At 39.3% G+C, this 27,525-nt stretch overlaps 1 protein-coding gene across 2 annotated transcripts in view; it reads left to right on the forward strand.

Moving 5' to 3' along the window:
• The first annotated feature begins 8,950 nt into the window (after positions 1-8,950).
• The window catches only part of ZC4H2 (zinc finger C4H2-type containing), a 45,585-nt gene continuing 27,010 nt past the window's right edge, over positions 8,951-27,525 (forward strand). For both annotated transcript variants that reach the window (XM_055120370.1, XM_055120371.1), the window contains exon 1: positions 8,951-9,084. In XM_055120370.1, coding sequence (XP_054976345.1) covers positions 9,032-9,084 — 53 coding nt within the window. In that variant the 5' untranslated portion in view covers positions 8,951-9,031. The remainder of the gene's footprint in view (positions 9,085-27,525) is intronic.

Consider the following 27,525-nt stretch of genomic DNA (forward strand, 5'->3'; position numbering starts at 1 on the left):
AGACTAGATGCTGAAGACTAGTTTTTGAGGACGAGAAGGTCGATGACGAGACGCTGAAGACAAGGAAGAGAACTGAGACTTCGGAGACTTTGAGGACTGCAAGAATACTTGGATGATGAAACTCTGATGATCAGGATGATGAAACTCTGATAACTATGGCTATAATGATAACTATAACTGCACCATAAAGGGAAAGATTGGACGATGCCAGAGAGTTTACCCGTCATCCAGAAGAGCCTGAGGAGGCGGTCCCCGGCCACAGAAAACCACCACCGCGTCCCACCAATGCGTGTCCCCACCACAGCAAACATTTCTACCCTTTATATTCATTGTTTGTGTGGTGTTATGTGAAAACTAACAGCAGAAACTGTTTTTGGAATGCTTTTATTTTCAATTTCTTAGAAGAGCCTGAAAAGTATTGGCAGTAAATCCTCTTTCAATTTTTTAAAGAATTCACTGGTGAATCCATCAGGCCCTAGAACTTTTTGGGGGGGAAGACTTTTAATAATTATTTCAATCTCATTGTTAGTCTTATCAGGTGTTCTAGGTCTGCTTAGTTCCGTTTGGGAGGTTATTGAAGTCCAGGAATTCATTCATTTCTAGTAGGTTCTCTCTGTGACAAAAATTTTCAGTTTAATATCTGATAATACTTTGATTTTCTGTGGTTTCTGTTGTGATAGCCCCCCTTTCCACTTCTGATTCAGTTTATCAGAATTCTCTCTCTCCATTTGTGAGTCTTGATAGTGGTTTATCTATCTTGTTTATTTTTTCAAATGACCATCTCATAGTTTCATAGAACTATCAAATTTTTATTTGTTTCCCAATTTGTTGATTTCTCCTCTAAGTTTTTTAGTTCCTTCCTCCAGCATGCTCTGGCTCCTTTTGTTGGTGTTTTTCCAATCTCTTAAGTTATGCACTTAAGTTTCTTATCTGGGCCCTTTTTTCCTTTCTGATTAATGCCTGCATAACATTACATCTTCATCTTAACACCACTTGTGCTGTATCACACAAGTTCTGTTAGGCAGTGTCTATTCTCATTTGTTTCCATAAATCTTTTAATTTTAATTTCCTCTTTGACTTCCTTTCTGACCCTTGTTCAGTAGCAAGCTATTTTATTTTCTGGTGTTTTAATTGTTTCTTTCTATTTGTGATTACCTTCTAACTTCATGATCTGAGATGATAGTTGATATGATTTTTATGTTCTTGACTTTGTGAAGGTATGTTTTGTGCCCCAGTATGTGGTCTATGCTGGAGAATGTCCCGTGTGTATTGGAGAAGAAGGTATCTTTAGCTTTATGAGGATAAAAGGCCATAACATATACTTACTAACACCCTCTTTTCTACTTCTTCACTCAAATAAACCATTTCATAGTTGATCTATCAAAAGATAAAAAAAGAAGTGCTGAACTCTCCAACTACTACTGAAATGTTTTTCTTCAAATCTATTAGCTGTTTCAAGTATTTTGCTGGCCCATCATTGGGTGCATATCTGGCTAGGATTGTGAGTTCTCCCTGTAGCACACATCCATTGCTCATAAATAAATGACCTCCACTGTCTCATAACCTTCAACCTGAAGTCTATGTCATATGATGTTATTATGGCCACCCTGGCCTTTTCCAGGCTGTTCTTTGTTTGAATACTTGACTTACAACTTTTGACTTTGAGCCTATGTTTGCTCTGACTGATTAAATGTGTTTCTTGCAGGCAGGTGTGTTGTGTTCAATTTTCTAATCCATTCTGTCAGTCTATATTTCTTACTTGGTGCATTTAGCCTATTATATCCAGAGAAATTATTGATATGGGTTTTTGTACCATCTTTCCTCACAAGTTTGGCATGTTTGTAGGGCTTGTCTTGTCTTAATGTAGCCCATTAGTTCTTGTTTTGAATCCTTAAAGTCCCTGAGTCATTGTTTATCTGTGAAGTTTTGTTTTGTACGTTTAAATCTAAATGAGAGTCTGGCTGGGTAAAAGATTCTTGTTAAGGCATTTATTTCATTGAGTTTTTCACTACATCCTACCACTGTCTTCAGGCCCTGAGGATTTTATATGATAAGCCTACTATAAATATTAAGAATGCTCCTTTGTATAGAACTTCCTTCTTTGATCTTGTTGCTTTTAGCAGTCTATCTCTATCTATGTTTTTTTGTCATTCTGATTATGATGTGTTTTGGAACATTTTTATTTGGATATATTTTAGCTGGTCCCCTTCAGGGCTCCTGGATCTGGTTGCATGCACTATTCATCTCTGGGAGCTTATCAGCAATGAGCGTTTGCATTTTTGCGCCTTCATCGGGTTGTTTTCATGACTCTACCAGATCTTGATGATTCATATGTTGTTTCTCTTGAACGTTAATCCCAATGTTCTCTTGTCATCTGTTGGTTTATTTTGAGACTCTTTTTCCATCTTCTACTGTTGTCTAGAGATTTTCTGTACCTCATCTCATTCTGTACTCAGAAGCTCTTACACTGCTGCTGAGGCCTTACCTGCATATTTCCTTTTATATCCCAAGATTTTCAAACCTGCTATTACTATTTTTATTTTCTTCATTTCTGCTTTCATATTATCTTGCATTTTATTGGCTGTGCATTCCATTCTGTTTTTCTTTTTAACTCCTTATGCATTGACAATTCCTCTCTAAATTCCTTATCAAATAATTTATATAATTCATTGTTACAGGTTAAGACTTAGTGAGCATCTTCACTCACTAAGCCTGGTGGGTTTCCATGTTTCTTTATCATTGTGACTTTCCCAGTCTGAAATTGTTTCTTATTTGTGGTTGTGTGGTTAAGTGCCTAAAATTAGGGTGTCTTTGTATCTTTCTGGTCAGTTTTGGAGAGGTGAAGATATGTGCAATCATGGGGATTCAAATCTGGGAGTCAAAATGATGAGTCACGTTGGGATGGTTAAAGCAGCCCTCCCCTTCCTTGTCTATTTCACAGGTGAGGTGCAAAATAGTGATCCTGTGTACAATCCAGGTCCCCTGATCAGATAACCAGTTTTGGGTGGAACATAATTGACTCTAGTTCCTGTACAAAGCTGATACCTACTGGAAGAGTCCTATTCTGGGATATCTGACCCTTTGGAGGGGACTAATCCCATAGTGCAATTCAAACCATTGTCCAATTCCTGGATAATAGCCATAATTTCCTTGATATTTTTCCAATTTCCATTCATGTCACAGTATAGTGTAGTCTAATTGTAACAGAAGCAAACATGTCATTTCTCTCCTACTTGGGACTGGATCACTGTATCACTGTCATCCTGTTGTTCATTGATTTACTCGAGCAGGTGCCAGTAACATCTCCATTCATTCCAGCCCTGATATTTTAGCAGCCTCTCCTTACTCATTTTCCCCAAAAATTGGAGGCTCTTTTCAGGGTCAGGGGAATGAGACCTGTTATTGTTACTGTATTTGGCATATTGAATACACCACGCGAGCTTGCCAGGTTCTTCCGTTGCAGGCGGGATACTCTCGGTAGTTTGCCAGGTTCTCTGAGAGGCATATATATATATATATGTATGTATATATATATATGTGTGTGTGTGTGTGTGTGTGTGTGTTCCGCTCTAAGATAATGGTCCAGGAATACGTTCACTCATGGTGTGAGGCTAGGCCCGAGCGTGTGGAAAGCAGCCTGGAGCATGGCGGTGGTGGGGTAGTGGAGGTCAGCTGCAGGGGCTGGGTCCCTTGGGGTGGGGCGGGTTCTCACCTGTCCCCCTCTGGGGCACCCCTGGTGCGGAGTCCCAGGGGCTGGATATTTAATACAAAGTTCAAGGCACTTGGCTTTGCATGTGGCCCAGCTTGAGTGTATTCCTATGGCATGCATGGTCCCTGAGCTCTGCTAAGTGTTGCTCCAAAGTACAGAGCCAGGAGTAGAACTTGAAAACCATCCATTGTGGATCAAATCATCTCCCCATCAGAAAAAAAAAGTTAGTCCCCTTCTTAAAATCCCCAATGAGTGTCTATTGAATTAAAATAAAATTCAAACATTTGGTCATCACTTAAAATATACTGCTTGCCTTTTATTCTGTCCCAGTCTACTAGTGTATTTCTCAATCAAACAGAGCCCAATTTTTTCTTTAACAGACCAGACATAGTACTGTCTCAGAACTATTGTACTAGCAGTTCCCTTTGTGTAGAATATTCTTTCTCAATATCATTGCATGGCTAATTTATTCTCAGGTCTCTGAAGATAGCCCTTGTTCTTAAGAACAACAGAATAAAATGGCAAAGTATATGGCTTCTGAAATCACTTATTAACTTTTGTGTCACATATTAGCTGAATGATGATGTGAAATTTACTTGAATTTTTTGCTTTAGCTTCTTTTGTAAAAAGTGATGATAATAATAACATTGGGTTTGTCCTTTTAGCCTTGCTGTAGGGAAGTTAGTTTACCTTAAAGCAATATCCTTTTTATGGACACAAGGAAGACAGTTAATATTATGCTTTGTAACTTGGGAGTTTATTGACTCCAATAATTTTTTCTCCTGGGCTTCTGCTTTCTCAACTCAGTTGCCCTTAGTTCCTAGCACCCCAAAGGCAGGATCCCGACAAGGGACGGAATGGACCCAGGGCAAGTTGTGAGCTACCCTGGCATCGAAATGGGCCAGGCCAAAGCGCCACAATACGCAACTATAAGTTGAGAACTGGGTCATAGACAAATGCTGTCATGATCCAAAAGTAACGACGAGAGTAGGACCCTGCTGGAGTTAGGAAAAATAGCCTTACCTGAGGACTATGGTCTGGAATATATAGTGAGATGTGCTCAGGAAGAACCAAACTTTGTTGATCTCTTACCCCTCTTTGTTGATTTGTTAATGTTCAACCCACTTTTGTGTCACCACCCTATGTGATTGCTATATAAACTAAGACTGTAAGAGAAGCAGAGAGAAGACACAGTAGTGGGGAGAGAAGACACAGAAGCAGAGAAGACACAGAAGGAGAGCACAGAGTGAAAGAGAATCATCAGAGCCAGAAGCAGGGAAAGAAAGAGCACAAAGCGAGTGAGAAATGAGAGCGAGTAGGACCCAGATACTGAAGCAGAAGGGCTCCGGACAGAGAGATCAGAAGAAGAGAGATGGGAAGAGACCAAAGGACAGACGACAGACAGAGAGAGGTCGGAAGAGACCAGAGGAGAGTCTACAGAAATGTAGTCAGAGATAGAGAGACAGAAGAGAGCACAACGGCACATACAGAAACAGAGCACAAGGAGGAGCCATCCCTATCCGGTCCATACACAGCGGTTCGAGAGCACCAAAATCGAGCGGTGAGAGAGAGAGAGAGAGAGAGAGAGAGAGAGAGAGAGAGAGAGAGAGAAGAGCGCCACTCTGAGAGCCCGCAAACACAACACACACACACACACACACACACACACACACACACACATCGTTCCCTTCCGTGACCGCGCTTTTGTATTTTTTACAGTAATACTTCTTAGTATTGTTGCGAGGATTAAACTGATTTAGCATTTGCAAACCACGATATTTCCAATATGCATGAAAATATTTGGCATGTAGTTTCCATACAAGAAATATTTAATAACTGACTGAATGAATGACTCTGATGTTTTCTGCTTCTTCTCTTCTTTCATGACTAGTTTTCCATCAGGCAGCTTTTCCTTGTCTGTGACTTTGACCATAGTTCAGAACAAATTGGTTCTTACGCATGCTCACTGAACCCGGATCTCTAATTGCCGGGGATAACTATATACTTGTGTATGACCTTTGCAATATCTGGTATCTCCAAATTAACTATAACCTTGATAAAATCAGGGCTTGTATCTATCATGTGTATTGTGGAATCCCAGCCATGTATTTTGGTGCCTGACATAATGGATACCCAGTAACGATTTAAAAATAAAATTTTGTCTCATTTTTCTTTTTGAAATATCTATTAAGAAACATGACTTGGAATGTATAGTGAGAAAGGTGTGTGCCTTGCATGTGACTGACTGGAATCAATCCCAGATACTTGGTCATTCAATATTATTGAATGGCCAGGTGTGATACCTGAGTATAAAGCCAGGAGTAAATCCTGAGCACTGTGGGGTGTGGCTAAAAAATGAAGAAGAAAAAAAAACATGACTTGAGAGCTAAGCATGTCACTCAATCATGTCTTGCATGTGTGAGGATGGTGGTACAATAACCATGGGTTCAATACCTTATGACCCATACTCATATCCTCAACACTGTAGGCTTAGCCTGTGTGGTCCCTAAGCATTCTTTTTTTAAATTTTTTTAAATTTTATTGAATCACCGTGATATAGTTACAAGCTTTCATGTTTGGGTTACAATTTCACAATGATCAAACACCCATCCATCCACCAGTGCACCTTCCCCACCACCAATATCCCGGGTATACCCCCCTTTCCCACCCTCCCCCTGCCTGTAAGGCAGACAATATTCCCCATACTCTCTCTCTACTTTTGGGCATTATAACTTGCAACACAGACACTGAGAGGCCATCATGTTTGGTCCATTATCTACTTTCGGCATGCATCTCCCATCCCAACTGGTTCCTCCAGCCATCATTTTCTTAGTGATCCCTTCTCTATTCCATCTGCCTTCTACCCTCCGCTCATGAAGCAGTCTTCCAGCTATGGGGCAATCCCCTGGCCCTTGTATCTATTGTCCTTGGGTGTGTGTCAGCCTCATGTGATCCTAAGCATTCTTAAGTGTGACCCTGCCCCATTCTAGCATCCATAGGTGGTCACACACAGCAAACCCAAACTAACATACAAATAAATAGACTCATGACTTGAGACATAGTAAGTTCTTTTGAAAGGCAATTCAGAATAAAAGTTGCTGCATCTGTACGTTCTCTATTAGTTCAGTTAATTATGGAAGCACAGAGAAAGATATGTGAAATAAAACATTTCAGTATTATGTAAACAAGTAAAAGACTGGCTTCCCACTTGCTAGTAACTCACATTTCAAGACTACCCATCAGATATGTCCTTCCTTTCTTAACTGTTGCTTAGCAATAAGGAAAATTCTGACAGTTCTCATTGCTAGACAAATGTTTTATAATTAGTCAGAGATAGGTAATAATAATTATTAAAGAGGTCAATAATTATTAAATTATTATTAAAGAGGATGAGGCTTATGGAAGAATTTCTGAGTTGGACCCAAAGTTTGTTACAAATAGAAAGGAGCTTTCAAATTCCAGGTGCTCCAAAGATCCATTTTCCGGATTAACTGTCATCTTACATTAACGTTCATAGATCTGGAGCATGGGACATACTTGAACCTCTTGTGCACCATCTCAATATTAAAGTAACTGAGGCATTTAGATTTTATGGAGGTAATAGTAGCTTAAGACAGGTCATGCGGGGCCATTGAGTACAAAGTCCTTAAGAAGTCCTATTTATATGTCAGAAAGGCTGGGTGATTGCCTTTCTTTTGCTTTTCTTGGCCTGCTTCCTCATCTTTCTATTGCCTTTCTTGGCCTTTCATCTTTCTATTGCCTTTCTTGGCCTGTTTCCTCATCTGTGAAATAGGACTTAAATAACCGTGTTTTTCAGATTATTTTGAGGGTAGAATTCTAAAACAACTAATCTATTCAATTCAAATTGATAAAACTCACATCTAGTCTATTACTAGACACATGAACAGAATGTGTCTAGTATATAGTATAGAGGTAAAGATTCTAACAAGTGGATGGTGGCAAAGAATCAATAGGCTTATGGAATAAATGAGTTTAATTTTGGAAACAGAGACAGCAGAAAGAGACAGACAGAGGAAGATAGATTCACTTTAATTTTTTTTTAAAAATCCATGAATTTATATCTGAGTAACCTTTAGGACTAAATGTTTTGCCTCCTCTAGAATCACCTCTAAGGGGGTTCCCCTGTGCCAGGTATGAGCCAAAAAGCAAAAAAGAAAAAAGAAAAGAGAAAAACAGTAGAATTACCTCTATAATATCACCAACACTCATGCTTTGAAACATAAAATAACTTGGCATTATTTTACACACAGTAAGCACTTAATAAGTGCATTGGATGAATCTGCCTATAGGATTAAGTCCAAATTCCTTCACAATTTGGCTACAACCTTTTCTAGACACACCTCCTGTTTTTCTTTCCAATATCCACAGTTCGTATATGAATCTTATGCTCCAGCTATCTTGTACTGTCCTTCCTATATGGTTTGTCCTGTACTGGAGAGTCCATACAACACAAAGGACTGAAAAATTCCAGCCACCTTTTAGACCTATTAATGTATTCTCTGTTCAGGCTATATCTTATTCATTTCTATATTATGATCGTTTACAGAACAATTAATAGTGGGTTACCTTTTAATCTCTTTTCTTCCACAAATGAAAGTATTTGCTTTTTGTTGTCTTTGCCTCACTTGGTGGTTCCATGAGTCTCAACTTCCTTGACTGGTAAAATCTGAGCTTAGAACTGTTTGTAGAATGGCTAAAGGACTGGAAGGAAGGAGATCATTCCCACCTCCCACCACCTCTCAGGTTTTATCCCCTCCCTCCTCTTCACTAACCCGACCAAACATCTATCTGAATTTCAAAGCCACTAGCCTACAGGACCATTTCAGATCTCAAAAGCAAATTCCAGGATAGAGTTTCACTCCAGCATCTAGGTGTTCACTGATTAGTGACTGGGTAGTTTTGAGAACCTTCCCTCTCCAGGCCTGTCAGTATGGCGCTTATCTTTCCTTCTGGAGTATTCCCACACACTCTGTTTTTGTGCACACATATGAGAAGAAATCACTATTCCCTTGCACTTGTTACAATCTTTAACCAAATGATTTGGAAAGAAATGAGTTAAAACACGGTTGCGAGAAGAGAAACAAGCATGTCTTGCTTGGCCTTCTGGGAGTTGTAGTCCTTCTAGCCTCTGGACTGCCTAGCTAGCCAAGGAGATGTGGACTACAGTTCCCAAGCCTTGTCAGGGACCCTACCGCACAGGCTCAGACACCCAAGCGGGGAGGAGGTGGCTACATTGTGTCTATTGTATCCCTGGGCTTGCTTATTAGTGCTTTTCTCCGGACCTGAAATTCAGTGAAAGCCATGGCTGATGAGCAAGAAATCATGTGCAAATTGGAAAGCATTAAAGAAATCAGGTAAGTGGAACATTGCAACACTCTCAATCCCCCTGGAAGCGATCGTCCTCTCCGCGCTCCTCCCTGTAGCCAAATCCGTTGCAGTGGGAGAGGGTGGGCAGAGTTAACTATGGGAAAGTATCTATTGTTGGAACACTTGCGAAGTGGGGGGCGGGGAAGGGGTCCTTTCACTGCGGAATTCCAGGGTGGGAGAAAAGGAGCTTGGAGTCAGAATTTAGACTAGTAATGAGAGAGGAATTGTCAGATTGACCTAGAGATCGTATTCCTGATGCTGCGAAAACCTGGAGACACAGAGGGATTGTTGGGGGAGGGAGTAGGGAGAGTGTTGGTTTCAAAGCAACGTCATTCTTTGTGTGCAAGTTAAGAAACTACATTCTTGGACCCATTAATTTTTTAGATGCCTTTTCACTTTAAGTGTACTTCTCTTCTTGCTACTTAGAAGCTAGGTTATTTTTTCAATCTATTGAAACCAACCATTGAATAGGTCGGGTGTGTCAGGGCTGAAGGCTGTTGCTAAACTGCTGAAGGGTGGGGAAGTGTGTGGAGAAATACCGTTATCTCCTTTGTATTTTCTTTTTATCTAACTTTCTTCATCTCCTCCCGGGTGTTCTTGGAAGGAGTATGGGAGCACTGGAAACTGGGGGGGGGGGTATTTATCAAACCTATAGTGAAATCCTTACACAGCCCTGCCTACAGCTCTGAGACCAAGGAGGTAAAGAGCAAGTCTACAAGGAGGGAGTTGCCCCAACCCCGACATTTTCTGTTAGGGAGCTGCTAGGGTTATATCATGTAGCCCTTGCTCAAAATACAATAGTGGGGCAAATGAACTGTGTAGACAACACTGGACCTTTTTCACGTCTTCCAGAGCTCCTTCTCCTGGCTTCCACCCTCATTCTGTTGGTGGTCTAAGTCAAGCTACCTACTTTTTTGTTTGTTCTCCAGGAAAAAAAGGTGTGTGTGTGTATGTTTTTTTTCTTTTTCCTTTTTAATAACGTGTGTCTCTTTAAGAAATAAAACCTTGAGGAGCCAAGGAATGGTAAGCTGGTAAGGTGTTTGCCTTGGTGCTGTTCCCCTGAGAACAGCCAGGTGTGGCCCAAAAACAAAGAGAGAGAAAGAAGAGAGAGAGAAAGAGAACTCTGACCAATGATGGGCAGAGCAGGAGTACAGAGGGCAGGTGCTTGCTTGCCTTGCATGCAGCCTACCCGTGTTTGATCCTGGAACCCCATCCTGGAGCTCATCAGGAGTATGATTGAGCTTAGAGCCAGAAGTGAGCCAAGTGAAGCCCCAACACAAAACAAAACAATTTTTACACCTATTTAACCCTTGTTCTGTGCTGGGGATAGACACACACTTGGTGGTAATGAAAAATTACTTTAATTTTTTTCCTCACTTATATACATTGCATTTCATGTATAGGGGGTTAAAAGAAAAAGAATTATTGTATTATTTATTGGGGCTCCTGTATGCCACTTTGACCTACTTTTACTCAATTCAGCAGGAGTTTTGAGTTTCCTATACCTCCTTTACAACTCGGAAAATGGGGACTCAGAGGCTCAGAATATTAAAGTGTTTTTTCTAGAACCAAGCAACTTAAAAATTCCAGATTTTGACAGGAATCCAAGCAGTCAGCATTCAGAGTTCTTACTCTTCACACTCTGAAAAAGCTAAGTAGTTAGGAACTGAGGTACTTTGGTTTAGGAAAAAGTTAATTGTAATAAGAATGAAGTTAATAAGAAGCTTAGATCTGCAAATGGAGAGACTTTGATTTTTTTCAAACTGTAAAGGAACTCTAGCCATACCACAGGAAAAAATAGAACAGTTCAGAGTGAGGAAAAGTGACCCCTCCCAGTAGATAACACCTGGAGAGCCATTACAGCTACCTTCACCAATGGTAAATCAGGCATTTCTACCTCTACGAGTAGATTGGGGTCATCTGAGAGTTGAACAGGAGGCTGAGGGGCAGAAGAGACAATATAGGAGACAATATGGCTAACCCTGGTTCAAATCCTCATACCGCATATGGTTCCTCAAGCACAACAACCAAGAATCACTCCTGAGCCCAGAGCCAGGAAAAGACCAGGTGTGGTCCAAAATCCAAAAAATATTTAATAAGAAAGGAAGCTGAATTTCTACCCCAAACAGAAGAAGCAATGAGTTTTTTGACATGTCAGCCATCCAGAGACCAGTGGAGAAGTTCGACTTTTGTTGTTCCCCTTTCTTGAAAAGAAATATGTCAAAGGAAAGCTACCACAAAAGCATTCATTTTAAGATGTTTGGGCCACACCTGGTGACCACAGGCCTTACTCCTGTCCCTATACTTAGAACTCAGTTATAGCAGGTTATGGGGATCTTAAGAGGTTCAAGGGATCAAATTTTGGTCAGTGACATGCAAAACAAGCAGTCTACCCATTGTACTATCACTTCAATCCCTGCAAAAACAAGAAATAAAATATATCCAGATGTCACTGTCACTGTCATTGTTACTGTCATCCCGTTGCTCATCAATTTGCTCGAGCGGCACCAGTAACATCTCCATTGTGAGACTTGTTGTTACTGTTTTTGGCATATCGAATATGCCACGAGTAGCTTGCCAGGCTCTGCCGTGCAGGCAGAATACTCTCGGTAGCTTGCCAGGCTCTCTGAGAGGGGTGGAGGAATCGAACCTGGGTCATCCACGTGCAAGGCAAATGCCCTACCTGCTGTGCTATCGGTGATATCCAGATGAAGAAATAAATTTATTTGACATACTGAAGTATCAGCTTAAAGAACAATAGAAAGTGAAAAGAGGTTATCAGTGAGATGATGCAATGTTAGAATTATAAGGATTTTAATGCAGCTCTCAGAATAATGTTTCTATCAAAGAAAAACATAAAATAATATCTCTCATAATATACATAGAAAGTGCCCACAAGTAATTATAGGACAAAAAGAATTAAATGGAAATTTGAAAGCTGAAAAATATAGTTGCCAAAAAAATCTTGAAAATTAGTGTATAAAACTAACAGCAAGTTGGAGGAAACCGAGAAAAGAATCAACTTGAACACAAATCTCATGTCTGAACAACAGATAGAAATTAAATTAATAAAAAAAGAAAGATAGGAAAATAGGAATGAGGAATTTAATAGAGCCCATGTTATAATAGCAAATAATCTAATAGCAGCAGAATCTCAAAAAACAGATGAACAGGGCAGAACTAAATAGCACTTAAAGTAATAACTGAAATATTCTATACCGAGCAAAGAACATAAACCTTCAGATTTAAGAAAGTAAACAAGTACCCTCACAATAAATACCAAGAGATTCATAGAAAGTATGTAACAGTCAACCTTCTGAAAACAAAAGGTGAAGAAAAGTTCTAGAAGGCAACCAGAGAGAAATATTTTACTTATACCTTCAGGGAGAAAATAGAATGGCAGCATATTTCTCATTTAAAAAATTTACAAGGCCCTAGAGGAAAGTGGTACAGTTTTTTTCCAAATACTGGAGGAAAAGAATCCTCATCTCAAAATCTTATGTCCAGAATTAAATAAAGAGATAGTAGGGCATTCTCAGATGAAAGGAAACAGGGATTGTATCAGTTACAGGTCTGGCCTTTAAGTGTAACTAAAGAAAGTCATTGAACAGATATTAAAATAGTGAACACAAAAACAAAAACATGGGTAAATACAATAATTGTATTTAGTTGTCTATTTCAGTTGTTGTACTTCTGTGTTATGGTTGAATCAAAATTTTATCAAACAGACTGGGGATGTAGCTAGTAGAGAACTTGCACATATGAGGCCTTGAGATTGATCCCTAGCACTACAATATCTCATAATACTCTCTCATTGAACAAAGATGACTTGTTAAAGACATTTATATTATACTCAGGAGTGTAAAGGGATGAACAATAAAAGTTTTCTATGTTTCACTTGAACTGATAAAGGGATTGCATCAGAACACTGAAAAACTATATATGTATGTATACTAAAAGCAAACATTAAAACACTACACAGAGAGATACACATAAAAACATTATAGATAAAATATGATTAAAATAGATATGACATCCACAGAATGCAAGATATAAGAAGTTGAAAACAGAACAAACAGGTGATAATAACAAAAAAATTCAGGGGCAGAAACAGTAGTACAGAAGGTAGCGCACTTTCCTTGCATGCAGTTGACCCAGATTCGATCCTTGGTAACACATATTGTCCCCTGAGCTTTACAAGAAGTGATACCTGAACATAGAGCCAGGAGTAAGCCCTGAGTACCTCCAGGGTGTGGTCAAGTATAAACCCCCAATAAAATGCAGACTGAACTTACCATATCAACAATTAAATATAAATGATCCAAGGACACCAATTAAAAAGTGGGTTTAAAAGCTGTAAGATATCTATATGCTGTCTACAAGAAATGCACTCCATAGGACATTCTGAAGGATAGAGAGTGGCACTGCATCATGTAAAAGGATAATCCACCGAGTAGATATAACAATTCAAGATGTATATACACCAAAAGTTGTTTAAATATGCCTGATTTTCAAAACTGTACAGTTGCACACATAGCCAAATTGCTTGGTCTAAGAATTTAAAAAGAACCTCAAATATGTATTTGATATTGACCTATGGACAGGTAAACAGATGAGAGGTGGAGAAAAGCAAAGGAGAAAAAACCCTGGGCAAAGGAACTAACCTGCCAATTTCAAGCTTGTTCTTTAGTTTGTTTTTGGCCACATCTGATGGTGGTCAGGACATATTCCTTTCTCTGCTCTCAGTGATCACTCTTGGCTGTGCTTGGACGACCATATTGGGTTGAACCTGGATCATCTGCTGCAAAGCAGGAACTTTATCTGCTGTTTTATTTCTTCAGTTCAGTTTCATACTTATTGCATGATTTAATATTAATGTTTGTAATGAAAATCTGTGATAAGGTTTATTATCTCTACTTTTTAGATAATAGTACTGAGTCTCAAAGAGGTTAGGCAAGTTATGCACAGTCATACAGTCAAGTAAGGAAGACAATGCATTCTTAAATTCACATGGTATATGCATATCAATGAATACTTATAATTGTATTAATCACTATTATCTTTCGACTCATATCCTAAATTCCATAAAGTCATACTTAGTGGAGCTTATTTCTGTTAAAAATTAATAACTTACCTCCAATATGAACTGTGATGATGGATTATTACATAAGACCTAATAGAATTCAACAGAAGCCCAGAAAGACACACAGTCCATAAAGACACACATTTATCAGTACTCATATGTCACAAGGCAGAGTTTGAAATGGAAATAGATTATTTCACATAAAAGAAAATTCTTGACTTATGACTGACCACCTATTTAGCTGTCTTTCCTCCCCACCAAACCACACTTCAATACTAAGTTCAGACTTGATTTCCCAAACCCCACAATGATCTGTTTTTCCTGTCGATTTTCCTTACAATTTTCATATGATGATGAAGGATTGTGTTTATATCTGGGAAAGGGAAGACAAGAGTAGAACAAAAGAAGGAATATGGAAGAGAGGGAAATAGAGAAGAGGCCATGGAGCAGAAAAAGTGAGTGTAGCTATTGGTGTAAAAGTGCTGGTAGGCTCTTGAGAATTGTATGATGACCAATTTTGTATTGCATACAAAACTTGGAAGTTTAAGAAGTTAGACTTTATTGTACAGTTCAAGATATGGGTCTGGGTTCCTCCCATAATCAGGCCTCTTTCACTCATTCTGTCTCATGATGCCTGGTCCCATGTATGACTTTCTAGTACCATCCCTCATGGTCTGCCCACCTCCAATGTGTGATGACCCATTCTTGTCCCTATTCCAACCCTATAACTTCCTTATACCATTCCCTACACCATTCTTGTCCCTATACCATCCTATACCAATATGATCCTATTCTTATACCATCCAGTGTACACTTTCCTAGCCTCTGGCCATGGTACATATGTATGAGACCCAAGTGCTTAATACCAATTACTGGCCCTCTCTCAAACTGTAACCCAGTAGTTTCTGTCCAATTGACTTTTCTAATCTATGGCCAATGCCATGGTGCATGTGGGAGAGACTCATGTGCCCAGTAACTAACAATAGGACTTTCTTGGACTATGTCCCAATGGTTCTCTGTTGTCCTGTATTTCCTGCCATGGCCACAATGGACACAGATGAGACTTCTGTGCTAAGGACCTGTCTCTGGACCTCTCTCAAAGTGTACCACAGCAGTTCCTTTCCCAGCTTTCTTAGTCTTCAGCCACTGCCACATGTGTATGGGTGGGACTCCTGTGTCCTGTACTTTGTCACTGCATGGGCATGCAAGCCCCTCCCTGATCCTGCTTCCTGCCTGGGCATCAAGTCCTGTCTGATTCTGCAGCCTGCCTAGGTGTATAAGCTCTGCCTATATTCTATCAGCTGTCTGGGCCTATGCGCCCTGCCTGTACTTGGCTATCTTCCCAGGACTTTAAGCTCTACCTGGTCTTGTAGTACACCTGAGCATATAAGGCTTCTTTTTGTCTGCTGTTATCTCCCAGCCCTAGCAATCCAATTATCTATTTTGAATGAAATAGATTGGGCAAGATTGAAACTAAACAACGAAATTCCACCTGGCACTCCACCCTTCCACTGCTGCTGTATTATAGCTACCACTAGAAATTATCCACTGATAATTCTTAATGTATTCATGTTACCCATACACATATATTGTACATATCTAGAAGCCTATCCTCACAAAATGAGATTTCTTCACATAAGAATGGAAAACTTCATTCAGAACTAGATACTGTGTTTCTCTCCAGAGTCTCCCTTTCTCTTTGTTCTTCCTAGGTGACCTCCAAAGTTCTTGTGATTCCAAATTTTATTTCTAAAACCCCAATATTTCTCCCTCCCTTCCATGATTCAGCCCTGTGCATCCCATAGTTTATGTGGTTTGTGTACACGGTTGTTTCATCGACAGCTCAGTTTAGCCAATTCATAAAACTTTTTATACACAAAACCAACTCCTCCTTCCAAGCCTCTGGCTTAATTTCATTATTCTCTGCAAAGTTACCTCAGTTTTTACCTGAATATCAATTATGATTTATTTTTTATAAATACCTATAAATACTTAGCAATTCCTCCTGTTTTCATCTTCAACATTGGGCAAAAATCCATAACACATTTTCCACCACCACATTTACTACTCCATTTTAGGCTTTCCTCGTGACTACTTTGTCTATCTGTAATGTGTCCATTTATTTTCTTCCCCTTGTTCACTTCTATCTCCTATCTTTAATGCCATTCTTGTTGCTGTGGAACTTCCTTCCTTTTTTTTGGAACTTCCTTCCTAATAAATGGTGCTATTATGTTGCTCCTAAAACTTCTTCATTAACTTTACATTACCTGTAGCAGAATTTTGTGAAAAAAGAAATAAATCCATCAGTTACTACTAGCAGTCTAAAACTTTTACATTTTATGGGGGTTGGAGCCATGCTCAGTGGTATTCAGGGGCTTCTTTCAGTTTAGTGCTTTGTGATCTCTCCTTGGTAGGGTTTGGAATACCATGCAGTGTCTGGGATGGAACCTGTGTCTTGGAACCTGCTTTGCATGCCCCACAGGCCTTTGAGCTATCTCCCTAGCCCTTGAAAAAACACTTTTAAAAGTTTAAATTATTAAAACATCAGCATGCATTTCATGATAAATGGTAGACAATTTTTGGGGAAAAACATCTGTTTGGGTTTTATATTTCTTAGATATATACATTGGGTCTCAATGTAAAATTAAATTTATATTGCTTATAATTGTTGCCATAGCATTCATACCTTTTCCCCTTTTCTCAAGTCTGGCCTGAGACTTCTCCAATCTATTCTGCTACTACTCATATCTATTTACTCTGTTCTTTAACCAAATATTTCCTAAAATATGTAATATCCTGGGGAGATGCTACAATGATGCAGGGAGTGGTGGTGGTAGTAGAGTGGAATTGGGAGGGACTTTCTGTTTGTTTGCTTAAAAAAGTTTGGGAGGGATGCCATGTAATTTTTTTTTCTGAAAAGGAGGTGATAGAACAAGTAAATTTGAGTATCTGCACTTTAACCACATAAAACTTCCTCACTGTACTTCCATTCTTCCAAGACTGTCAATGCTTATCCCTTATTCTTGGCTGCAGTTTCCCATAATCTAAATCTTTAAGTCTTATTCATTTTCCAGGTAGGCTCTGAAGAAATGCTACCTCTTTTCCTAAACAGTCTCAAATTCCCCAGTTCAGATGAATCTCTTACCTTTGTGTCCTCCACAGGAAAATTCTACTTCATATAAAATTTTACATTATCTCCTTCCTTCCTTCCTTCCTTCCTTCCTTCCTTCCTTCCTTCCTTCCTTCCTTCCTTCCTTCCTTCCTTCCTTCCTTCCTTCCTTCCTTCCTTTCCTCCCTCCCTCCCTCCCTCCCTCCCTCCCTCCTTCCTTCCTTCCTTCCTTCCTTCCTTTCTTCCTTACCTCCCTCCTTCCCTTCTTCCCTCCTTGCCTCCCTCCCTCCCTTCTTCCCTCTCTCCCTCCCTCCCTCCCTCCCTCATTTCCTTCACTCCTTCCCATATCCCTCCTTCCTCTCTCCCTCCCTCCCTCCCTCCCTCCCTCTCTCCCTTTCTCTCTCTGTCTTTCAGTCATTGTTGAGGCAGCTTTAGTATTCTTCTCTATCAACCTCAGGGCTCATTCAATAGCAAGATGTTACAAGATAGCCAGGGTCTGGAACTTAAGATCGGGCAAATTAAGCTAAATATTACTTACCACAGGAGAGAGAATAAAAGAAGTTTATATTTGATGATAAACTATAAGGAAGTCTTAAGGTGTGCTGTAAGAAACCTCCATTTCTGATAGTAGCTGTTGCCAGATGAAAAAAAATATATTGTAGAGCACTTGGTATTTAGCAATGTGCTCAGCAGACTAGACTAGGCAGAAAAAGATGGTTCCTTTCTAAAAAATGTGATGACATTTGCTAAGCACCTATTTGGAGTAATCTAAGAGAACCTCTAAGGTGAATTTATCTTGTGTTCAGGATTTAAAATCAACGTGAAGAGCTCTGCTCTTCCCACTGAGTTTCAGCTACGTATTTTTCTAGATGATGTATCACTGGCATCTCAAATAGATTCCAAGAGCACTCCTTATTCTAACAAATGTAATCCTTTCATAGTCTTCCTCGATAGTAGTGAATTTCTCACCATGCCCATGCTATAATCATTCATCCTACACAGCCCCATTTGATATCCCTACATTCAAAGCAGCGCAGTGATTAAGCAAACATGAACTTGCATTGAACCCCACTTAAAGGTCTATCTAAACTTAAATTTATTGCTGGATTCCATCTTCAAAGTCAGTAGATCTGGAGTAGAACCTATGAATTCACATTCCTAATTTTTCCAAGGAAATGCTTTTGCTGCTGGCCTACACTTGGAAACTACTGACTATACTTGGAAACTACTGCGTTAGTAAGATCTAGCAAGTTATGCCTGAGTTTATTAACTTCTAACATTCCCTACAATCATCATCAGCAGTAATTTTACATCCATATTTACTATCTATTGTATTCTCTTTGGGTCTGCAAGTTCCAACTGTCCTACCACACCTGTTTTTTTTTTTTTTCAGTATGCTTGGGCTGTCACCTCTGAAGCAGGCTGACTGGTGAACCTGCCAAGTTTGTCCTAGGAATGAGTGATTTGTTGCTTTACAACTTCTTTTCATCTTTCCTCCTCCTAGAAAAAAATGATAAAGAAGTTATTTAGCCTACTTATCAGAATTTCTAAGGTTCAAAGTGCTTTTATGGGGGGTGGAGCAATAGTACAGTGGGTAGGGCATTTGCCTTGCTCGAGGCAGATCCAAGCATCCCACATAGTTCCCCAAGCACCGCCAGGAGTATTTCCTGAGTGCAAAGCCAGGAGTAACCCCTGAGTATTTCTGGGTGTAACACAAAAAAGCAAACAAAAAACAACAAAAACAAAAAAAACAAAGAGCTTCTATGTTGTGTCCTATTTCAATTCACCCTAAAAGTTGGTGAGTCCAGACAAGAACTAACCGCTTGAAGCTGGAGCAATGATACAAATGCATAGGTTGCTGTTTTCCCACACAGCCAATACTCTGGATTGATCCCTGGCATGGTATATGGTTCACGGGGCCCCACCAGAAGTTATCCCTTGGTGCAGAGCCAGGCATAGTCCTGAGCATTACTGGCTGTGACCCCCAAACATAACAAAAACAAGCAAAAAATGAACTCACCCCATTGGATTGTTTTCTATGGCTAATAAAAAACATCACAGGAGGAAAATTTTTTTGGTTCAGTGATGAAATTATTAGTCCATCCCACTGCATCCTCATTTCTGGTTGTTTGTTATGAAGCAAATCACTTTTCTTTGCTTAATCTTAAGTTTTTATCTCTAAAACTGACACTACATAGGGTCATGTGAGAATTAAATTAGATAGCACATGAAGGCAAGCACTTTAACCCCTGTCTGATACACATTAAGTTTTTAATATTAGATGAATGAGTGAAAGTCACTAGTCCATGACAAGGGTAGCTGGTGACATAATCAGTACCCTGAAATTTCCATCTGCTTGAATTTATTTTTGTTATTCCATATACAATTGCTGTGTCCTGCTTATATACAGAGTAGTGTGATAGATGACATGGAATTAACAAAGAGATATATAGTATTAGTGACTTTGTCTAAAAGGCTCTTATGTATATTATTGACTGGGTTTTAAATTGCTTCATACATAAACTATTCATAGAGAATCAGATAACCATAGCTGCATGCTCTTTCTTCCTGTTGTGGGACTTCATTTCTTCATATGAAATAAAGAAGATGAATTTGGTAATGACTTTGAATAATGTTTTGAAGAGCCCTAGGAGTTCCAGGGAATTGTATCAAGGACCATCCTGGCAGCATTATAAGGGGTTAAATTTGAATGGGAAATGACTGGTTATTACACATCTACTTCTACCATAATGGTTCATGGTTATTATTTGATCTATTTTCTATACTGGTCCACAACTATTCAATTTGAAGGAAGGGGTCCTTTTAATCAATTGTTATCAGTTGTGCTCTCAAGATCAAAACATTGTTAAATAAATGGTATGTTCTTAATAATTTCTGTCTAGATGATTGATAATGTGTATGTGAGTGTGTATGTGAGTGTGTGCAAGTTTTTAAGTATGCATTTAAACAGTGGATGGAGGAAGAGAAGCCACAACTGAACCTGATAGGCTCAGTGTCTGGATAGAAATAACTGGAGCATTCTATCCAGACACTGAGCATTCTATCCAGACACTGAGATGGGGCAGGCCAAGTCCCTGTCCTGTTGGAGGGTCCAATGCTCCACCCATGAACACCCACTTCTACTCACATTTAAATGACCTGGTCCCATGACTCATTCAGAAAAAAAGCTCTAACAGAGCTGAACATGCTAGGTTCGAGATGCTATGCTGCAACGTTTTTCTGGTGACACTGCTGGAGCATGAGACAATATATCTCCAAAGTTCACAGTACTGACAGCCCAGTAGGAACCCAGAAAATTAGATGCTAAAGTTGTGTAAAATCCCAATAATGTCAATGAGCAAAACAATAGAACAGAAGGCTCAGCAAGCAATTAATAGCTCAGCAGATCCTCAAACAGTAACTTCAGTAATTTAGTAACAATAGTGACACCATTATGAATGAATTTAACATCAATAATAGCATTATGAAATATATGTTGTGACAGCAATAGAAAGTAAATTATTTTGTGCCAACTAAGGGGAAGGTTGGGGGTCTACATGGATAAGTTAGGGCCTTGGTGGAAGGAAGGCCACACTGGTGGTGAGATTGGTATCAGAATGTTGAATTCTTGAAACGACTGTATTATAAACAACTTTGTAAATCAGTGTTTAAATAAAATTTCAAGGAATATAAACATTAGGGAATGGAGTTATACTCAGTGTAGATTTCAAGAAGAGAGGAAATTTTACTTCAGTTTAATGCCAGCCCAAAGCAGCCAGTTTTTGATCAGAATATGAAAGGCTGGATATTAGATACTAAGTCTAAAGAAATATAGTTAAACACAGTGAGCCACAAGCGTAAGGTCTTTTTTAATAAATGATAACCTCACTTCGCATTTATTCTGGATAGAGAAACAACTCCATTTAAAATCAGCCAGTCAACCTACTCTATTGAAATCTCTTTCCTCTAACACCATCCGGGTTTGATTCCTCCATCCCTCTCGGAGAGCCCAGCAAGCTAACGAAAGTACCCCGCCTGCACCGCAGAGCCTGGCAAGCTACCCATGGAGTATTCAATATGCCAAAAACAGTAATAACAAGTCTTACAATGGAGACGTTACTGGTGCCTGCTCGAGCAAATCGATGAGCAACAGGATGACAGTGCTATGACAGTGCTACAGACAGTGCTCCTCTAACACAAACTTTTGAAAAATCACTTATTATCATGGATCAACAGTCCCAGAGGTGTAGAGACAACTCAGAATTGAGTTCAGATAGTGTTATATGTTGCAATTAATTAATGGTGCAATAAGAAATACTGGAGAATATGATTTCAATTGTTATTAGTTTTATTTTACATACTGAAGAAAATATTTTAAGTATGCAATTTAAATGAATTGTGGAATTTATAGCGCTGTACAGTTATCACAATACAACTTTAAAGCATTTTCATCTCTTAAAAGCATCCTCTATGTCCAGTTTCAGTTGATCAGTTGGCCCCAATTAACAGTTCATCTCCTGCTCTATTCTGGCCTCCAGTCTAAGATACCACTCTCCTATATAGCAAGCTTTCTTTCTTTTGAATAGACTGACCTGGGTTCAATTCCTACACCCCTCTCGGAGAGCCTGGCAAGCTACCAAGAGTATCCTACCTGCGCAGCAGAGCCTGGCAAGTTACCCGTGGTGTATTCAATATGCCAAAAACAGTAACAACAAGTCTCACAATGGAGACGTTACTGGTGCCCATTCGAGCAAATTGATGGACAACAGGATGACAGTGTTAGCATGTCTTATCTTTGTTCACCCTTTTAATTATTTTTTTTGTTAAAGTAAGGTTTTTGTAGATCATACATAGTTTGGTTTTGAGTATTTGAAATCTGATCTGATGGTTCCCATTTAAATTGTTTTTAACACTATTCATATTTAATCACTGTATCATTGTCATCCCATTGATCATTGATTTGCTTGAGCGGGCCCAGTAATGTCTCCATTCGTCCTAGCCCTGAGATTTTAGCAGCCTCTCTTTACTCGTTCTTCCCAGTGGTGCTGCATTGGAGGCTCTTTCAGGGTAAGGGGAATGAGACCCATCACCGTTACTGTTTTTAGCATATGAATACACCACAGGAAGCTTGCCAGGCTCTCCTGTGGGGGTGGGAAACTCTCAGTAGCTTGCCAGGTTCTCTGAGAGGGAGAACTAGGCTATAAGATGTTGTGCGGCCAAGAATGCGGCCACATGCTTCTGGGAGCTTGGTTTTTATAATCTCTGGATCTTGGCCGTTGATGGGATTACATGGTGCTGGGGGCAGTTTGTGGGTGTGACTGCCTAGCTACTGGAAAATGGGGGATCTGGGTGGAAGAGGCACAGTCCCCATCCGAGCAGGCTTGGAGATCTCAGCCCCGGGTCCCACACACCTAGGTTCCTCTACTGGTTCCTTCATGCATAAGTTCCTCCAAGTGTGTGGAGAGTGGTCTTGAACATGGCGGTTGCTGGGTTCTGGAGGTCTTCGGCTGCCAGGGCTCTGCTCGCGGCAGGGAGGGGAACTCAACCCGCCTCCATCCAAGTGGTCCCGGTGAAGACAGCCAGGCACAGGGGTAAGAGACTCTGAAAAATTAGTAGAATTATCTATTTTTGGCCTAAGCAATGAAAAATGGGTAAGTACAGTATGCCACTGATGAAAAATGTTTAGGGGGTAATGAATAGTTTCAGGTGAAAGGTAAATCATTCATTTAGGATATATTAAGCACTAGACACCAGTGAAATAGTAAGTGAAACTCTTAGTTGGATAGATGGTGCATTATCCAGAGAAGTAATTCAGTCTAAAAAATAATGTTTGCAAAAAAAAAAAAAATTTGAAGTCAGAGTGTGATTTAATAAAGGGAGAGTAACCACCAGTTGCTCACCCTTAATAGGTGTTTCTCATCATTGTCCCTGTAGCCTTTTCAAAGTCTTCCATGTTTAGGGCTTATTAATTTCCTTTGTATATCAAATTGAGTAAAAAAACTCACATAAATACTAGATTTTTCCTCAGAGCTAAGTTTCCTCAGATAATTTAAATTAACATGGCTTTTTAATATAATTTTTAAATTGAAGAATATAGTCCAAAAAGAAGAGAATCTAAGCAAGTGACAGGAATTGGAGCTGTGTGAATGAGGCCAACATGCACATCCAACTTCAATGAGGCCAAATTTAGGCTGTGATGGAGTCTCATGGGGATTTCATGAGATGCAAGAGTTCACTTTCATTATCATCCATTGAATCTGAATCTGTGGATTTGGACAGTCTTGGTGGGGATCCATTATCACCAAAGATGGGGAGAAAAACTCCTGTCATCATAGAAGAAATATCACCAAGTGCTAAAATAAAACGAGATGTGGTCCAAAGTTGGTTATTAGAGACAGGAACTAAAAGTACAGAAATTAAGAGTGAAAAATCTCTCAGAATAGACATACATCATAGTCCCTTGTAGTTTGCATCCAACACATCATCTTGCAATTGCCTCTAAATTCAACCAACAGTTATGTAATTGGTGATAGTGTATTATCCATGAGGTGGAAACCAATGTTGAGTATAGGATACAAGCCATTTTAATGTTTTTATCTCTCAGAGCTAAGAATAGTGTTTGACACTCAGGGGATTTTATTAAGCTAAACAAATGGGATGTCTAGTACCTTTTTAAATCAAGAACATGGCATAGGAACAGAAAAATGGACATATGAGTAGCACTGGCAGTTCTATCTACAATCACTTAAATGTTTCCTGGCAAACGTTGGTAGATAACCTATTTTTCTCATTTTTCCCCATGTCAGCAAGAGAAACTGTCAGTTCTATACAATCTTAAAAATAAAATTATTCTGGACGATTCTCAAAAAATTAGATATTGAGCTCCCATTTGACCCAGCAATACCACTGCTGGGAATATATCCCAGAGAGGCAAAAAAGTATAGTCGAAACGACATCTGCACTTATATGTTCATAGCAGCACTGTTTACAATAGCCAGAATCTGGAAAAAACCCGAATGCCCTAGAACGGATGACTGGTTGAGGAAACTTTGGTACATCTATACAATGGAATACTATGCAGCTGTTAGAAAAAAGGAAATCATGAACTTTGCATATAAGTAGATCGGCATGAAAAGTTTCATGCTGAGTGAAATGAGTCAGAAAGAGAGAGACAGACATAGAAAGATTGCACTCATCTGTGGTATATAGAATAACAGAGTGGGAGACTAACACCCAAGAATAGTAGAAATAAGTACCAGGAGGTTGACTCCATGGTTTGGAGGCTGGCCTCACATTCTGGGGAAAGGGAAACTCAGAGAAGGGATCACCAAGTATAATGTAGTCGAAGGCCATGGGGGGAAGGGTGTTGCAGGCTGAATGAGCGCTAGAGACTGAGCACAGTGGCCACTCAACACCTTTATTGCAAACCACAACAGCTAATTAGAGAGAGAAAACAGAAGGGAATGCCCTGCCACAGTGGCAGGGTGGGGTGGGGGGAGATGGGATTGGGGAGGGTGGGAGGGATGCTGGGTTTACTGGTGGTGGAGAATGGGCACTGGTGAAGGGATGGGTTCCCAAACTTTGTGTGAGGGAAGCATGAGCACAAAAGTGTATAAATCTGTAACTGTACCCTCACGGTGATTCACTAATTAAAAATAAATAATTTTTTTAAAAAATAAAATAAAATAATTCATATTTAATATATACAGTTAAATTGACACATTTAAGTTTAAACCTACCACCTTGTAATTCATTTTCCTTTGATTTCATCTTTTTCTATTTCCTTTTCCCACTTTTCCTGTGTTCATTTGGATTGACTATATCTTTTATTAACATTTGACCTCCTCTTCTGATTTCAAAGCTATTACTACATTTTATTTTCTTAATTGTTCTATAGGGTTTCAAATGCACTTTACTTTTTTATTGAATCACTGTGAGATACAGTTACAAAGCTTTCATGTTTGAGTTTCAGTCATACAGTGATCGAACACCCATCCCTCCACCAGTGCACATTTTCCACTACTAATGTGCCCAGTATTTCCCCCAATGCCTCCCACCCCTACCCCTGCTTCTATGGCAGACAATTTCCCTCATACTCTCTCTCTACCTTTGGGCATTATGGTTTGCGATATAGATACTGAGGGGCTATCACGTTTGGTCCCATATATACTTTCAGCACGTATCTCCCATCCCGAACTATCCCTCCAACCATCATTGACTAAGTGATCCCTTCTCTATTCCAGCTGCCCTCACCTCCAGCTCATGAGGCAGGCTTCAAACCATGGAGCAATATTCCTGGCCCTGTCTCTACTGTCCTTGGGTGTCAGTCTCATATTATTTTATTTTATATTCCACAAATGAGTGCAGTTATTCTATGTCTGTCCCTCACTTTCTGACTTACTTCACTTAGCATGATACTCTCCGTGACCATCCATTTATAAGCAAATTTCATGACTTCATCTCTACTAACAGCTGCATAATATTTCATTGTGTAGATGTATCAAAGTTTCTGTAACCAGTCATCTGTTTTCGGACATGCGTTGTTTACAGATTCTGGCTATTGTGAACAGTGCTGCAATGAATATACAGGTGCAGGTGTCATTTCTATTGTGCTTTTTTGCACCCTCGGGGTATATTCCCAAAAATGGTATTGTGGGGTCATATGGAAGTTCAATTTCTAGTTTTTGAAAAAGGGCTGGACCAGTCGGCTTTCCCACCAACAATTAAATAGAGTGACTTTCTCCCCACAGCAGTGTTTTTTCTTGTTCTTTTTGATATGTACCAGTCTCTGTGGTGTGAGATGATATCTTATTGTTGTTTTGAGTTGCATCTCCCTGATGATTAGCGATGTAGAGCATTTTTTCATATGCCTTTTGGCTATTTGTATTTTTTCTTTTTGAGAAAGCTTCTGTTCATTTCTACTACCCATTTTTTGATGGGGTTGGAGGTTTTCTTGTACAATTCTACTAATGTCTTATATATTCTGGATATTAACCCCTTATCAGATGGATTTTGGGTAAATATTCTTTTTGATTCCTTGGGCTCTCTCTGCAAATATACTTTACTTTAATCTCTACAACTTCTCTTCAATTGTTCTCTCAAAATATTGTGTATATATAATCTGACTTTTAACATTATACTTTTTTGTTTCTCCCTTATGGCTTATGTGCTATTAAATTTGTATACTTCTTTGTTTGTTGGTGCACAACCATATCATGAAGATGAGTCCTTGGACGATGCTCTGCAAGCAGGAAGTAGGGCCAGGAACCCACATTGCATTAGGTGGGCGAGACTAAGCTTGGCAGTCTGATTGATATGAGAAAGGGAAAAACTAATTCTCTATGGCCAGCAAGTTCCTGCAGCACAAAGCAGCAGCTTCTGCTTCTTACATATCTCAGGCCTAGCTAGGCTTTGGATGTAAACATTCTTTCCCATTTATCACAGACCCAAGTGTGAGGAGGTTATTACAGTTACAGTTACAGTTTCTGATAACTGACTATGTTAATTTACATATTCATAAACTGTTGAATTTCATTGGACATGATTATAATAAGCCAGAAAATAAACGGAGGCTGAACAGGCTGCTCTGGGTCACAATACCAGAGAGAGTTTGTGATCCTTGGTGAATCATTAATTTCTTTCCCATGCATATCTCGGTGCCTCAGACTGCCTAACCGAATGTTCATACAACGTTTGTTTAAACAATTTATTATTTTTAAGTATTTTAAATATTAGAAAAGGGTCATTACATATTTTTTCATGTTTGGTACTCTTTACTTCTCTGCTGTCACTGTATTTCCTTCTACTTCAAGAAGTAGAGTTTAGATTCATCAATTTTAGAGCAGATTTGGTAGTGATATAGAATCTTACTGTTTTGTTTGTTTTTTGTTTTTCTGGTCTGAAAATTCCTTATTTTACCTTTCCTTTTGAAACCTATATTCAAGATGTGAATAATTCCATATAGGTAAGGATTTCTTTTTCTAGTGCTTTAAAAATTATGTGTCACTGTCAAATCTTGCTTTCATTAACTTTTGTTCCTCTATTTAAGGTGAATTTTCCCCCTATGGCCACTATCAAGATTTTCTGTATCACAGGTTTTGAATTTTTATTCTTGTGGGGTGTTGCGTGAACATTCCTGCGGTCAGAGGCGCTGAGACAAGGAATGTGGAAGAAATGTATTTCATGAAGGGTCTAGGTTCTCTCTGACTCTTAGACAAAAGGTAGGGAGCATTGTGA

This window comes from Sorex araneus, chromosome X (genome assembly GCF_027595985.1).
Source record: "Sorex araneus isolate mSorAra2 chromosome X, mSorAra2.pri, whole genome shotgun sequence".
In the NCBI taxonomy this organism is placed as follows: Eukaryota; Metazoa; Chordata; class Mammalia; order Eulipotyphla; family Soricidae; genus Sorex; species Sorex araneus.